This window comes from Acyrthosiphon pisum, chromosome A2 (assembly GCF_005508785.2).
Source record: "Acyrthosiphon pisum isolate AL4f chromosome A2, pea_aphid_22Mar2018_4r6ur, whole genome shotgun sequence".
Lineage (NCBI taxonomy): Eukaryota > Metazoa > Arthropoda > Insecta > Hemiptera > Aphididae > Acyrthosiphon > Acyrthosiphon pisum.
Window position 1 is genome coordinate 100208607 of NC_042495.1, and position 16113 is coordinate 100224719.

Genomic DNA, 16113 nt, shown 5'->3' on the forward strand with positions numbered 1-16113 from the left:
GTTTGTACATCCAAAATAATATTCTCTCTGACATTTTCAGCACAGATACTTAAGAGTTGATTTTGTATCAGCCAACTAGAATAGTTTGTAGTACAATTGTATTTATTTGAAAATGTTTGATCAAACTTTGCAAATAATTTGCATGCTTCTTTAAAGTTACCTTTAATATTTTAATATGATGAATTATAATTTATTATCAATGTTCTATTTTTTTAATTTTAATAAAAATTATTACATACCTTGATTCAAGGCATTTTCTTCTTCAGAGTGACCTCTAAAAGCCATACCTTGCCCACTCAAATACAGTAAAATTTCAATCAGTTGTGAAAAGTAGTAACGATTTTCTTGAATTTGTTTTTTATATCCATCTGATAACTGACTTACAACTGATCCTTGTAATTTTGAACTTTTGTAGCTTTCAAATTTTGATTTACTCATAATATGATATTTTCGGGTAGAATGCAATTTCAATTTTTCATTTGTCTAATAATTTGAACGTTAATTAAAATACAATTTTTTATAACAGTCAACAAATATTCATATTTCATAATTTCATGTATTTCTATCTCTAATTATTATTTTTTATTGAAGAACAATTAAATGAAGTATAACAAAACTATTATGCATAAAATATAATACTTTTCTCCAATTTTGAAAGCCTTTCTCTGTGAAAGTGTCTTGACAATTGTTTCCCAGACCAAAATGTCGACAACAAAAACAAAATGCTAAGTCCTTACTTATACTATACTCTAGCCAATTGTATTCTGAATAATATTTACAAGAAAATGATCTGTTTTGGGATCCAAATCTTGTTAATGGATATTCCTAAAGCCGGTATTAAAAATATCTTATAAGTTATAATATGTATATTGTATTATTGTATTTTTATAGATATACTGACTTGTAATACAGGCTGCTTGGGTCCGGAATTCAAATCTCCTAAATCGACTGGAAATGAAACATTTTTTTCAGTTTCCTGGATTGTAACATTGAAACTGTCATCCACGTCTTGCTCACTTTGCTGTTCTACTAAGTCTAATAGTGTTTCATGTTTATTCAAAATAATTTATGTTAGAAAACTAAATGAAATTAGGAATATAAATTATAATTTATACTTACTAGAAGTTGTATTCGAATCACTGTTATTGACGTTTTTGTTTTTTAATTTATTAAAAATTGAAAACATTTTTTTTTCTATTTAATTCAAAAAAAAATATGACGTGATATTATTGTCGTAGCTTCGAGTCGCTGCTGAACGTGATAATAATATAACCGACAGCGACGACCGTGTTTAGTGGAAGATAAAAATTGGAAAATAATAAATAATGATCTATAAATAGATTAGACTTCGAAAAAATGTCAATTGTTGAGTAACACATGTTTCATTCAATATACTCTGATAACTGATAAGTGATAACCTGGTGTCTGACGAATGATAATATTATGAGAAACTGTTTTTGGTTTATTTTTTTTTTTGTAACTAGACGTTTTGATACATAAACACGACAATTATTTGAGGGTGCTAATTTTAAAATTGGGGGTGCTAATACCCCCTAAGCCCCCCCCCCTATTTGCGCCTATGGTGTTCATCTTTTGCTTGTTTCACCGAAACGTGAAATACTGGCTTAAAATGTTCTTTGTCTACGTCATCTATATAGTCTCTGCAGTGCCAGGAATGAAATCAAGGTTTTTGGAAGGGAGTGCCAGTTATTTTGACTTTTTAAAGTTTTCAAATTATCAAGTCTTCATTATACAATATACACTCACGTCATATATATATATATATACTCACGTGATACCCGAGTCTATGTATTTTGCAGATCAATCTGTCGTGACTTGTGAGACGCTAAACTCAACATGTATAGGTTAGGTTAGTTATATATACTATCAATTTTTGATGGCTCCTAAAAACGTCAAGAGTTTCTTAAGTCTATAAGGTCAGTTACAACTAGCACCGGTGTTTTATGGTCAGTGCACTATTGATTTTGAACAAATATCGAATTTCGTACAATAACGGAAGCTTCCGTAGCTGTTCCACGACGACTCGTGTACCGTCTTCTGCAGAAGTAGTGCAAATCATATTAAATTTAAAATACACTCGAAAGATGACGTACTAGAGGCAAGTACGTGTAGTAAAATTATGCAAGCACCCGATATATACGAACGGCGGGTTGTCCGATCATTGCCCCGAATACGCGGATCGTGACGGAGATATCGCATGGTAATATGTGGTATATATGGTTAAACGTGTGCAACAGCAGTCGCTGTCGTGCTCACGTCGGATAGCACTGCCGTTTTGTGCGCGGTGTAATACATATTTCTAAAAAGAAGATCATTATTGGTAGAAAAAAATATAATAATAAAAAACAGCAAGCCAGTCGCGTGTACGTCTCTGCTCTATACGCTTTCTACTACTCGCTCGTGATGTATATATACGCGATATATACCCATTACGCTGCATAGTATATATACCTGGTATACCAACAAATGCACTTGTATATTTAATATATATATATAAATAATATTCGGCTGCCAGAGGAAAGTAGGTGAAAGAAGAGACGCGTATCCGAGCCAGCCACTATATACCTAGCTACTACACAGTATACGTAGGTATCATGTTTGTTATCGGTGGGGAAACTATACTGAGACGACGGTGGGAGCGCCGCCGCGTACCGGTCCCGGACGAAGGCCGGGGGCATTACCGCGGTCGCGAGCGCGGGTTTCTGCTCTCCAGCGGTGTTAAACCGCAACCAGTGTCCAAACCGACGCTGTCAGGCGCGCGCCACTCGAGACACGACTCGCAACGCACACGAACCAGTGGTGTATTTCGAAAAAAAAAATTTAACATTAATAACGTTGTCACATTGTACGCGGTCGCTGTAGGAAATTCGATTCGTGATAATTCGCCGTCGACAATCAAGTCATAATACTCGCATCGTCGTCGCGATAAATACAATATAATATTATTATGATATCGTAACATATTATTATTATATCGTCAATAGATTCCGCCGACGCCGTTAGTGTCGTGTTTTCGCGTACATAATATATAAACGTTCGTTGTCGTCGTTTTCGTAAAAAATAATATTATACAGCCTAATAGACGGGATCGCGCCATGGGACGAGTTTCGGCAGTAAACACCGTACTCATCTGTTGCAGGTAAATACGATCGCGGGCGTTAAAGTTCCCGGATATTATAATTATATTATTATGTTGTGGGGAGTAGATGATATTATTCACGTACGACGGAGTTTCGTAGCCGAGTTTTTTGGTCCTGCTATAATGACGTTTCGGAAGTGACGATTGTTGCAGTCGAGATTGCGTAACTCGCATCCGTAAAACACGATAAAATTCAATGTAATATATGAAATCGTATATATACCTTTACGGCTATATACGTATCGTGACAGAATATAATGCAGTATAACACGTACGTGTGTGACTAAACGCGTGTGGGGGTTCATCCGGATATATAATAATAATAATAATAATGTATAGCGAGCCGGCGGGCCGGCGGGCCGGGAGAAAGTGTCGCTTTCACTGCGACCTTCGGCAGCCCTTAAGCTCTGCGCGCGGCCAAAAAGCGCGAACGTTAACCATGGACCCATGGACGAATAATTTTGGTTTATAATAACTTTATCAATAGACCCGTTTCTATCACACGGCGTCATTACCCTTTTAGTGATCCGGTTTCGTCGAATAATTTCTACCGCCGATCAAACGGCTAGTGGGTGTGGTATGATTTTTTCTAACGCAAAAAGGGGAAACCCTTGATTGGACAAAACGTCAACGATGACGAGTAACAACCCTAACTGTTTGGTTATAAACCTGCACGACTATCGCTCTACATTACGTGAATACCGATATATGGATCGCTTGCAGATTTCAAAGCTCAACTGTCCTGCTCGGTCATCGCCATTCCGATGATGGACAATATTTAGCGTTCACTCTTACGGTAATCCTTTCGCTATTGATCGTGTGGGTGCAACCTGTAGAAGCGTATTTATAATTTTATGAATACTCTCATAAACTTATAGAATCGGTCTCGGATTCGAGGCGATAAATAATGCTATGACGGATGTAGACAGTGTGTCGCGTGGAAAACACTTTCGACCCGCACTTTCGTTTTTGCTCGCGCGAAAACTCGTTAAGACAGTATCGTGATTAAATCGCATATGGGGGTCGTAAAACGAGTAGGTAGATATTATTATGATATGTTCAATATTATATTCTAGCTCGTACTTCGTATTATTAATTATTATACGGTCGGGACGTGCGGGGGCTAACTATTCACAATCGTCTTAATATTATGTTGTACCTATATCAAACAAATACGCGTATAATACACCTGAAACCTACTCATTATTATAATGCACATATTATAATGGTATCTATACGCTGCGTGTAATGTATCCACATCGTTAGAGTACCTACCCATAAACATAAATGCAGCATTTTTATGTGACTGTCGTAAATTTCTAACATTTTACGTTTCTAGAAATCGGTGCATTTGAACGAGTCGACGAACAGCGAATAGTGTATACGAACATGGACATTGCCGTATTGAAAAAATTGACCAGATCCGGTTTTATATTACTTCATATTACCGTGTTGCTAATTGGTAAGTCACATAAACTATAATATTATTATCGTTATATAGGTGCTCTTTGTTATTTAAGTTTTTTTTTATTTTGTCACATGCTTCGTGTTAATAATTTGGATGTTATGATAATAACGATTATATCGACGAGACAACAAAATAAATATCGTCCTCACTAAATGCTATTATGATAATTGATAACCATCGTGAACCTACACAATAGGTAATATTACAGTTCTATGGTTAACTCGCGCGATTTCGTACAATTTGTAATAGATTATAATATCATACTCTATATTATTATTAATACCTTCAATTCGTCAATTAGCGCATTCGTTAGACGGAGGGAGGGATTTCACTTGCGATTTGCACTGATTTATTTCGCATGCGTTCGCACTGCTATTATACGCCTACATTGTACACACACATTATAATATTTTAAATTACTTATAACGCCGTTGGCCATTGCCACCTGTAGCCATCGCCTGCGATATTAGTCGCCGAGCTCGACCGTTTTAGATATATTATTACTACTATACCTAATAATAATATGTTCTCGTGCGATTCTCGTATGAGCTCCGACGGCGGTGGAAGAAAGTCGTCTCGCAATATTATAATTCAATATCGTTCTATAATCTCGTTTTATTCACGCACACTCACCCGACTGAACTTATAACGTCGAAAAAGTATATTATATATGCGCGCGCGTGCGCGGAATGACGTGTCTATTGATATTATAATATTATATAGGTACTAAATTTTACGGCACGCACCTTGTTTTGCCATAGAAATTTAACCCGTGCAATGCAAAACAAACAAAGTGACACCGGCACGTCCGTCGCGCGTATATTGCGGCAACCGGTCCCCGACCCCCGCACAATCACCAGGACATATCTTTAGAGTCCACACTATAGTGGTTTACCTAAATAATATTATATATTGTGTACAATAGCTGATATAGGCACACTATATAATAATACGCTGTATATATCATGTTTTCTTATACGTACAGAAACGTTATTATTTTTTTGTCCCACACAATGCAATATGCGTGGTATATCGAAATTTATCATGTTATTATCTCTATCTTAAGTGTCATCAGCGAATTTCGTTTTACTGCAATCTGTATGGGGAAAAAATAGTTTTCACACCTCTACGCGATTACACGTGAATATTGTTTTAAGAAACATATTATTAAACACTTGCAATATATTGTTATCGTCGGTGTCACAACCCGCTACGAATCGAAGCCCACGAGCGCTTCAAGAAAGCCCTCCACGCTGGGTGTTTTGAAAAACCATGAATTTCGAATCTTTTAACAATGCAATAATTAATTAAAACCGTCTACTCTTAATGAACGGGCGTATTTCACTCCACCGCCAATGTCTGAATTCTAATAACAATGATGACGGACGTTTTTTGACTAAACAATATAAAAATTTAGAAAATAAATAATCTACTTTCAATGACATAATTCGATATTGTTTACAAATTATTATGATTTTACACACTACATAATATAATAACTTTTCACAACTCATATTGTTCGGTCTACACGGGTTGAAATGGTTATTGGTTACATAGTAGGTACCTATATGTTTCAAACTTGAGAGTCTAAAAATAAAGTGATAGTTACTATAAATTTAAAATGTGTAATTTGTTTCAACGAAACATATACACATCTAAGACCCGAGAGAATACGTAACACCAAACAAATTTAATAGTAAATACGACTTAATACGTAGGTACACATAATAATATATTATATTATATTATAAGCGTCCATTCACATATTATTAATTCTATTTATTTCGTTTTTATTTTGTTTTACATTGTAATCATTAATTGCAACGTCTACCAAATAAGTTTCCAAGGTGCAAAAATATAGCTTCTGCGGTGAACCAGGATTTAATAATACGACCTCTGAAGAAGGCTATATACCTCGTTTAAATTCAAGACAGACGTACCTAGATAATTATTATTATTTGGGTGTTATTCAAATCTCTCTCAGGAAAAAAAAGTTATTCTTAAGTTTAAATATTCTAAAGAAAGATAATATCTGATGTATAACATTCGTATGCAGACGCGTGTTGTAAGTCATATTATACAATACGTAAAAATCCATTTCGGAATAATATATAATTGGCCAAAATACTATCACGACAATATTGTACCTGCTATTTATGATATAATAATATGCTATAAGCACGGTAGAGAAAACTGGAATAATATTTTAAAATTCAGTCGGAAGTTTCGATTACATCTAATGATTAATAATATTATATTATATTTTATGCGGATATCCTTCCTAGCACAGCGACCACGACGGCATATACAACGCTAAATACGTATAGGTGATAAATGATTTATATTCACGGCGGTGATCGAAAATCCACGTGCATAATGTACGTCATGACGACGTTATACAACATTTACGTGTGTATCTATAGTACTACCTGTTGTACACGAATGGGGTACTTAAACGAAAAGAAAACGACCACCACTTTGCAGGGGTCGCGTTTAACCTCGCTCGGCTGGTCGAATCGATCACCACAGTATAATAACATAATATTCATCGTAATCATTGTAGTCGTCATCGTCGTCGTACAATATACGCCTGTGTAGTACGCTATTATAACATTCTAGTAGTAGCTTCTTCTGTTACACCGGGGCGTATTATAGTAATCCGGTGCGCACACGATAATATCATAATATGATAATAATAATAATAATAATAATAATAATAATAATAATCATGTCCCCGGGCCGAACGTGCGCGTAAATGGTAATAATAATAATGATAATAATATGTATAATGTAACTGAAATCGCGGAGAAAAATATAATATCGCATTATAGAGCTGCTCGAAAAACTGGTTCAAGGTCCGGTGCATCGTTCCGTCGCCCATTCTCCCGCGCGCGCATATATTAGAAAATCGTACGCATATACAGACGGCCATTCATAATAATAATAAATTATAATAATTACATTGTATTAGGCACGGGCGCCGGCAAAAAAGCCACACGAGTGGTCACAATCATACTCGTCGGATGAATGGGGAGAAAAACAAAAAGGAGACGTTTTTTTTTCAGCGGTTATCGCGATGACCTGCGTCGTCGGTTACACGCGAAACATAATAATACTATTCTCTCGGTAGCTGTTGTGGTCCACTGCAATAGAGAGGTATCATATTGTACCTCCGAATTTAAACGTTATCGTGTTTCTCACAGAGTTCAAAAATTATTCGGATGCAGCAATCGTCGGAAAATACGTTTTAATGCGAAGAGTATACGATGTGACCGTCGTTTGAAAACCATAAAATATCATTATTTTCGATCTTTACCGATGATTCGCTCGACGACAATGAACGAGATCGTAATTTTTTCATTGCATGATGATGGTGTGTTTTCTAACTCTCACCATAATGGAATAGTTTTAATTACCGTCGTCTGGTAAACGCCCTTATTATAATTCGAAGAACCTATAACTATTATTTTTTTTCTTTAACGTTTCGTTGTTCGTAAGTAGGTAATGCGAGAACAATAACAATAAACGTATATTAACAATAATAATATATACAAGACTATAATATATAATGACGCGAGGACATTCGAATTAGGTATGGCGTGTAAATGATAACTATTTGCTGACATTGACTTTCGTTGAATAGAGTAAAAAAAAAATATACGTAAACGGTTTTAGTATCGTAACATTTTTCCGGGTATAATTTCGTCGAATATAATTTATATCACCGATTTATGACTGCCTACAACATATAAAATGCGAAAAACCAGCGGTACGTAACGTGATATTATTATTATCATTACTATTATACGGAAAATCTGCAAAAAATTAAATACTATAATGATAACGAATAACGATAATATCGCCAAACAATACATTGACATAGATATATAATGTTATTATTATAATATTATAATAGGTACCTACGATTAGTCCATAACCGACTGTGTGTAATATGTACTGCACATACCTACTTATCTATAATAATATGATATTATAATAATCTAAACAAAATTTGATCAAATTACTCCAATTTATGGTTTTTGTTATAAAAAAAACGTATGTACATTGTACGTATAACCGTGTGTATTGTTATAAGCATTAGACGACAAAAATTAGGTATTTTTATGATAAAAATTTTCGCAAAACGCGTGTTTTCAGTACTGCAGTGGCCGTCGACATGGTTATTATAAGGTATTTATTTACATAAATATTACCACACACGTATACCACCTGTTACGACGGATACAGACTAAAATAACAATGTCATCATTCGTGGATTATAATTGTATAATATGTCAATTGAAATAATTAAGGATATGGTTGAAATATATTGTCGGCAGAATTTATTGTTTTCAAAGGATTTCCCAAAGTCGGCCTTGCTGTGGAAAAAAAGGCAGAAAATATTTTTGCCAACAACGGAACGTTATTTATTTCAATACGCCACGTACTCGGCCGGTACGCGATCCAATATAATAATAATATGATATCGTGGAACGTTGATTTTATCCCGAGTTTCTTTTTAAATACCTGGAGATCTATATACCTGAAGACACTTCGCAGAACGACAACGGAACCATTGCGTGAAATTATAAAAAAAAAACATAAAGAAATCGTAATAAAGCCGGCATGCGTTATTTTCAGACGACAGCCAAGTACAAAATGTTTAAGTGCGAAGACGGAGCTAGCGTTCTCCTGCAGCACACGCCGCCGTAGACCGTTTTGGACGTAGCATGAACTCTTGGCCCGATTCGACGTCTAGTCAAAGCCACCGTTTATGTCCCGGTAACCGGGTCTTCCTTAAGTCGTGATGTCGTATATTTAGTAATTATCACTATTATTGCCGTGACCAGGTCGTGCTGTGACCCCGTCCGGCTGTTTCAGCAGTATCATCGTGGATTTCGGACTCGGCAGCTATATAATAATATTATAAGCTAGAATATAGCCAGATTATATTATGCCGATTTCCGGTTCGGTGCTTAATGATCTCGGGTATCTCTATATTTTTGATTTTATTGGAGGCATAAAAAATCTTGATAGTTGAATTTCTGACTGAGACGTAAGTAGCTCTGCTAATGTTCATTGGCTGATCAAAGTATTCAAATTATTAATGAGATGAGATAATACCCATTGATTGTAACGCGTGAATTTTGAGTTTAAACCCTTTGAGTTTTATGTTCCGGTAACCGGGTCTTCCTTAAGTCATGATGTCGTTACTCGCATATTTAGTAATTATCGCTATTATTGCTGTGACCCCGTCCGATTGTTTCAGCAGTATCGGCGTGGATGTTGGACTCGGCAGCAATATAATATTATAAGCTATAATATAGCTAGATTATATTATACCGATTCGGTATGCTTAATGATTGCGGGTATCTCCATACTTTTTTTTTTTGTAGGCATAAAAAATCTTGATAGTTAAATTTCCGACTGAGGCGCAAGTAGTTCTGAGAATGTTCAATGATCGCTTAAAGTATTCATTTTATTAATGAGATGAAATAACACCCGTTGATTGTAACAAGTGAATTTTCTCACTGATTCAACATTACTCAACAGAATAATCATTAATCAGTGATAAGTAAAATTGAAATAACTTCCCAATTTGTTAAGGAATTTATAGAAAATGAGGGTAAAAAATCAAATTTAAAACCAGACATAAAAATATTGTTTCATCTCAATTGGCTTGTGCTTTAGATAGAAATGGTAAACGTGGGCTTCAATCGCACTTTAGTTAGGAGAATCGATCCTCAACAACTAGTAATAAATAAACAATTAATTAGAAAACAACGTCTTCATCAACGTGAAAAAATATCAAATGAAATCCATGCATCATATTTTCTCCATCTGTTCTACTAACAGTAAAGCAGGCCTGCGATAGTGGGATGAAATAATTCTCGTATGGCACGGACTTGAACCAAATTGGGACTTTTGCGATCATACTATGATGTTTATATTATCATGATTCAATATGTGAACAACATCAGACTGTCCTTATCAGAAAATGTAACGAATAAGGAATTTCAATAACAATTGGAGATACCTAGTTATAATAATATTGTTATACCATACCATTGCTGCTTGAGTTTCTCAGAACATAATATTGCCAACGGCTTGTCTGTTGAATTAATTTTTCTGTTAGAGGACTTAATATAATAGATATATTTATTGAGAATGTCAGCAAATTTAGTATTCATAAACACCAATGGGCTCCGTTTATGATCTTTAAAATGTGTCACATATTATTATGCAATCATACATAATATTATATTATAATATTCAATTAAAATACATAATAATATCATGTAACCCTATGTAACCCGTTGTGGGTGGGGAGGGGCTTTTATAATATTCACTCGCGTCTGTATTAGTAGTATCTTTCAATGTACACCGTGATAGATAGGACGTGTAAACTGTAAATCTCTACCGTCTGTTTGATAATATAATGTTACATTTCGTGTACTCTACTGCATTCGCCGCCGTCGCAATGATTCATTTATCGTCTTTCGCACTTCCGGCGCTGTGGTAACCAGCGACGAGCGTAATAATAATAATAATAATATTATATTATCATCGTATACCGTTACGATGTCTCGAGCTCGGGGAAGAGTAGTTGTGCGGTGAAGACGATCCTCTTCCGCCGCGACCGCCACTGAGAATCTGTGTCACCTGCAGTTGAGTAGATTTATATATAATTATATCCATGTTTTTCGTTTTTTTTTTTTTTTATGCCCATGTATCGTTATAATAATAATATGACGTATACTCCGAACAGTACACGACACGACGCCGATACTTGTCCGACTATATAGGTAATAGTATACTGCAGCGGTAGCAGTAGAAGCACGTCGATTATTATCCTCACTAATTGGAACCTACGATGAAGACTGTATGACATACAATCGATAGTATAATGATTATCGTACATCACGCGAGTTGAGATGAGAAGACGTCTCTCGAAACGGCGTCGTTATATTATTACCATCTTTCGGAAGAAACGGACGAGAACGGTATAGTCATAGAAAGGAGATCAACTAAAAAGGTATCGGTATGTGGTATACTTACTCATACAATAATCGGCAGAAATGCGACATAGTACGAGCACAAAAATTGCTGAACATTGAACAATTAATAGTATTTAGGGTAATTTACCAAAAATGCTCCCTCCAGTTTTGTTTTTTTCATTATAATAATGAATTTATTCAAATGCTTTATGATTTTTGAAATTTTAAGGTATAGCTAACCTAAAAAATAAGGACCGTATTTAAGATTACTTAAAATGAGAAATTTTTTCAAATGAGAACCAACCTTTTTTACGGTAAATCATAAAGCAGTAGATATTTTATGAAACATGTTGGCGTATCCGTAACTAAAAATGTTAATGAGTAGTTTCTTACTTATTACTTTGTTAATAGTTGTTATAAATATGTTTGTACTATTGATAATAAATCTTAAAAATAGAAATACAACAATATTAGTCATATGATCAACAATTTATAGAAAAAGAGGGGGTGATTCTCATTTGATTAAAAAAAGTTTCTATCACCACAGAAAAGAAGCTCTTAAATGATATTATATAAAATCTATGTATTTGAAAAAATGGACCTTAAGTATATTCAAAAGTTCTAAAAATCAGAATTTCAATTGAGTCGGTACAAAGGAAAAATGGAGGCGAGCATGTTTGGTTAATCACTCTGTATATGAATGTATTTGTAGTTGTACACAGGTAACATGTTATGGTTTCGAATCTGATTTCGATAAACATACATGTAATTGAACCGCATTAACGTGTTTGTGACCTAAGGTTTTAGATATGTAGGATAGGTTATTCATAAGTGTATTTTTTTCTTTCTACAGAAAAATGCATTGTACAACTACAGAATGTACTGCATACCTATATATTATAATACAATACTACCTATGAATAACATATTTAATTATTATCGAATTCTTTTACCTGTTTTGTACGATTGTTGAAGTCTGATAGCTGCGATATGAATGTTATTACGAATAATTATGTCACCTGTACCGATTGTACCGCCTGCTCAAAATTATTATATTCTGCGTGTAGTTTGTACACAATAATTTATTGTATCCAAACCCATGGAAGATGACCGCTAACAGTGGTGACCGCAAATAGGATTTAATTCCGAGGGAGTTGTGAAGTTAATAATTTTCCTGAAATCATATACTATTGATATTATAGAGGGTAAGGGAATTTTGTAGAAATAAATTTTAGCGGGGTTGTGACGCCCCCCAATGAGTGCGCGGTGTGCTATTTAGTGCTCAGCTCTATGGCGGGGTAACCGTTTGATATAGCACTACACTCGACGGGACAATATTATATACAATAAATTATTTACAGAACTATTATTCAGCCACGACATAAAAAGAGTTGACCGACATTGAAGTCGGTAGAAGGCGTGTTCTACGTAGCACATTTTCGGTACGGGCTGAATGTTCAAAAATGGATTTTTAATAACCATAATATTATATTTCGTACGCGATCGTTTTTCGTTATTTTGGAAAATTCTATTTACATAACATAATGTTCAAAAGACAAAGACGAATAAGTCTTTGCACGCGCGAAACACGACACGATAGACAATAATTTATAATAACAAAACGTGTTTATCGCCCGATGGCACGCGATTCTCAACACATTTAATATTATAATATAGGCACAGCGACGTTTTTATCGCGCCGAGTACAATACACGTGTCGGCGACCTATCTAATTTATTATAGTTTTTCAATTTTATATCGTATCGTCTAGAACAGGAGCTACGCGTTGCGACGATAGTTATAAAAACGTTACGATACAAAATAATGCAACTGTAATATTATAATATTATATAAATATATACCTAATGACCTATAAAAAGAGTTTTATGGCTTTATTATAATAATTTAATACGAATATAATAATATTATATATACCTACCAATACTATATCTATAATAATTTGTACTAGTTATTATTATTTTAAATATCTGTTATAAACTACAAATTTCGTTTTACAATAATCCATAGAAAAAAATGAGAAAAAAAATTATTTGTATCTACCTGTCTTATATTAAATTAAGAATGTCTATTAAACGATTTTACATCCAATATAATATTTTATTCGAATTATAATATGAATTTTGTTTTTAAAAAAAAACTTTTTACACAGGTTTACGGTTTTCATTTTTATTTGGAATTCGTTATCATCATAATATAGTCTAGATAAGTATAATATGTACTATTCATCGCCGATGGGAGGTTTTACCTTATTGGACAGCAAGGATCTAGATATAACTCATCTGAATGTTCAAACAATATCCAGTTCTAGCAATAAAATATATTTTTAGGTGTTATTATATATTTCAAACAACGCGCATCGTGATGTCAACTGATTGTAAAGTGTTCACACGTACGAAATGTGTAGGTACCTATACTAACTTTCGAGAAGGTATTGGATGAATAAACAATACAAATCCAATATTTACGTAACCCAAATTTGATAGAATGTATACTATAACGTCAGTGGACGTCTCTTCTGCAAAGCACGAAGACTTTTCTACGGAACGTGTTTACGGACGTATCCAATTTATACAATTTAAAACCGTATAGGCACATATAATATTATTTTTATACAGTTCCGTTTTCGTATTGAGCACTAACAAGTCTTACAGACGATTCCAAAACCGTCAGCTGGTTGGATTTCATTTTTCTACACAAACCGTGTCCGAACGTAATATTTTTTTTTTATTCCGTCTCCACACATGCTTTTAACACGCCATAAAAACGTATCTAGGTAAAATGTCACTATGATCGTTATCCAAAATATCACACGGTGACCCTAACCATGATTTAAGAAATATGTATTCAAACACGATAATATAAGAAACACTGCACGGTATAGGCCAACGAAAAGATTCTCTAAAACCGGTATTTTGAAAAAATATTATCCGTCTTTTATAAATACCTACGGGCGAACCTATAGGTACCCGTTCTATATCGTTAACACACGACATGGGACGTGTTAACATAACATGTCTTCGGGTAGGTACAACGACTTGGACCACCGCGACCATTACCGCAATGGTATTATACGGTCCATCTACTATCTACCGTAGTGTAGAGCTACCTATAATAATAATACATAATGCACACATTAACGCCGCGCTTTAATTACAAATCAGCGAGCGTTACATAAATCCGCGTACTGTAGATGTATAATATTATGTTCCCAGATATTATACTCGTAAACCCATTGCACAACGACAACATAATATTATATATTTTTCGATCGATTTGGGAAGCGAATTGCGGAAGTTTCGTGTAATGATAATATTATAAGATAACGTTGACGGTGTAGGTATAGCTGGTATTTGTATGATGCAACGGTGATTCTAGCAGTAACCGGCTGACAGAAAATCGGCCGATAAAAACCGACTCCACTTACGTCTTCTCATTATATTTTTAATGCGTGGCGTTGACAATGTTGTATGGTACGTCGGTACCTACCTAAACGCCCTACATATTATAATAGACGTTCGTCAGTCACTAAATGTACAGAATTATGTTAATGTCACTAGCCGAAAAGTTTCGGGTTTTCCGGCGGAAACGGATTGACGTCAATGTTTGTAGATTGTCTATACTATCGCAAGTCTTAATGTTGTAAATCGAATGACCGCAAGTTATGCACTCCATCGGCGCCAAATACGCCAATTCGTGATGGGGGGGGGGGGGGGGTGAACTTTGTCAGCCCTATATTTTTACCGCGTCTTATTGGCCCCCGATAAATTCATAATAATTATGAAAATCACATAGTGCGTATAATATTATAATTTGTTAGGTGGTAATATATATTTGTTATTTATTGATGTGAACAATTGGTATGCATCACAAAAGCTATTTCCAACTTCCAACTTTTCAATTTTTTTAGTTAAAATATTTAATATAATATTATAATCCTTCAACCATGTACAACGTTGTTCGATTAATTTTGAGCGAATAAAGTGCCACGCGATTAACATACTTTCGTACTTTCTAAGCCAATGTCGAATTGACTTGACCGGTGTTGTTGAGTTAATGTGAGGTCCGATGGTTATAGTTATGACGTTTATCGTTTAGAGTTCATGCATTTTAGATCTCATGTCATCACCTAACACTGGTATCATCTAATATTTCGGCGAAGTTCTTCGTCTCAAGACTTATCGTTGACCACAAGTACTATACGCCAGCACGGTTCAGCTTTAATAAGGTAGTCTTATAACGTTTAAACAAACGTAAAATAATTAACTAAGTCCGTTTCACTATCATCGCATATTGTACGCGTACAACCGTCACACACGTCATATACTCTTATAACCGAATTCCAAGGAAGAAAATCGACTCTTCCCCGCTCGTCGTGGCCACCGCCGCGTTTTATCACAAAAAAATATTACCTGGTCTCGGCACATTTTCCTTCACTGACCTTACCTATAAGTTGGTTACTTACTTTT

The 16113-nt window shown here is 34.7% G+C and overlaps 2 protein-coding genes across 2 annotated transcripts in view; one reads left to right on the plus strand and one right to left on the minus strand.

Moving 5' to 3' along the window:
* LOC115034169 overlaps window positions 1-2451 on the minus strand; it is a 6146-nt gene extending 3695 nt beyond the window's left edge. Inside the window, exons 1-5 of the mRNA XM_029490027.1 lie at window positions 2448-2451; window positions 902-1035; window positions 640-825; window positions 240-483; window positions 127-160 (exon numbers count right to left, since the gene is read on the minus strand). Coding sequence (XP_029345887.1) covers window positions 127-160; window positions 240-483; window positions 640-825; window positions 902-1035; window positions 2448-2451 — 602 coding nt within the window. The remainder of the gene's footprint in view (window positions 1-126; window positions 161-239; window positions 484-639; window positions 826-901; window positions 1036-2447) is intronic.
* Window positions 2452-2733: 282 nt separating this feature from the next.
* Window positions 2734-16113, plus strand: part of LOC100158740 — a 45644-nt gene continuing 32264 nt past the window's right edge. Inside the window, exons 1-2 of the mRNA XM_001944521.5 lie at window positions 2734-3160; window positions 4500-4622. Coding sequence (XP_001944556.1) covers window positions 4550-4622 — 73 coding nt within the window. The 5' untranslated portion in view covers window positions 2734-3160; window positions 4500-4549. The remainder of the gene's footprint in view (window positions 3161-4499; window positions 4623-16113) is intronic.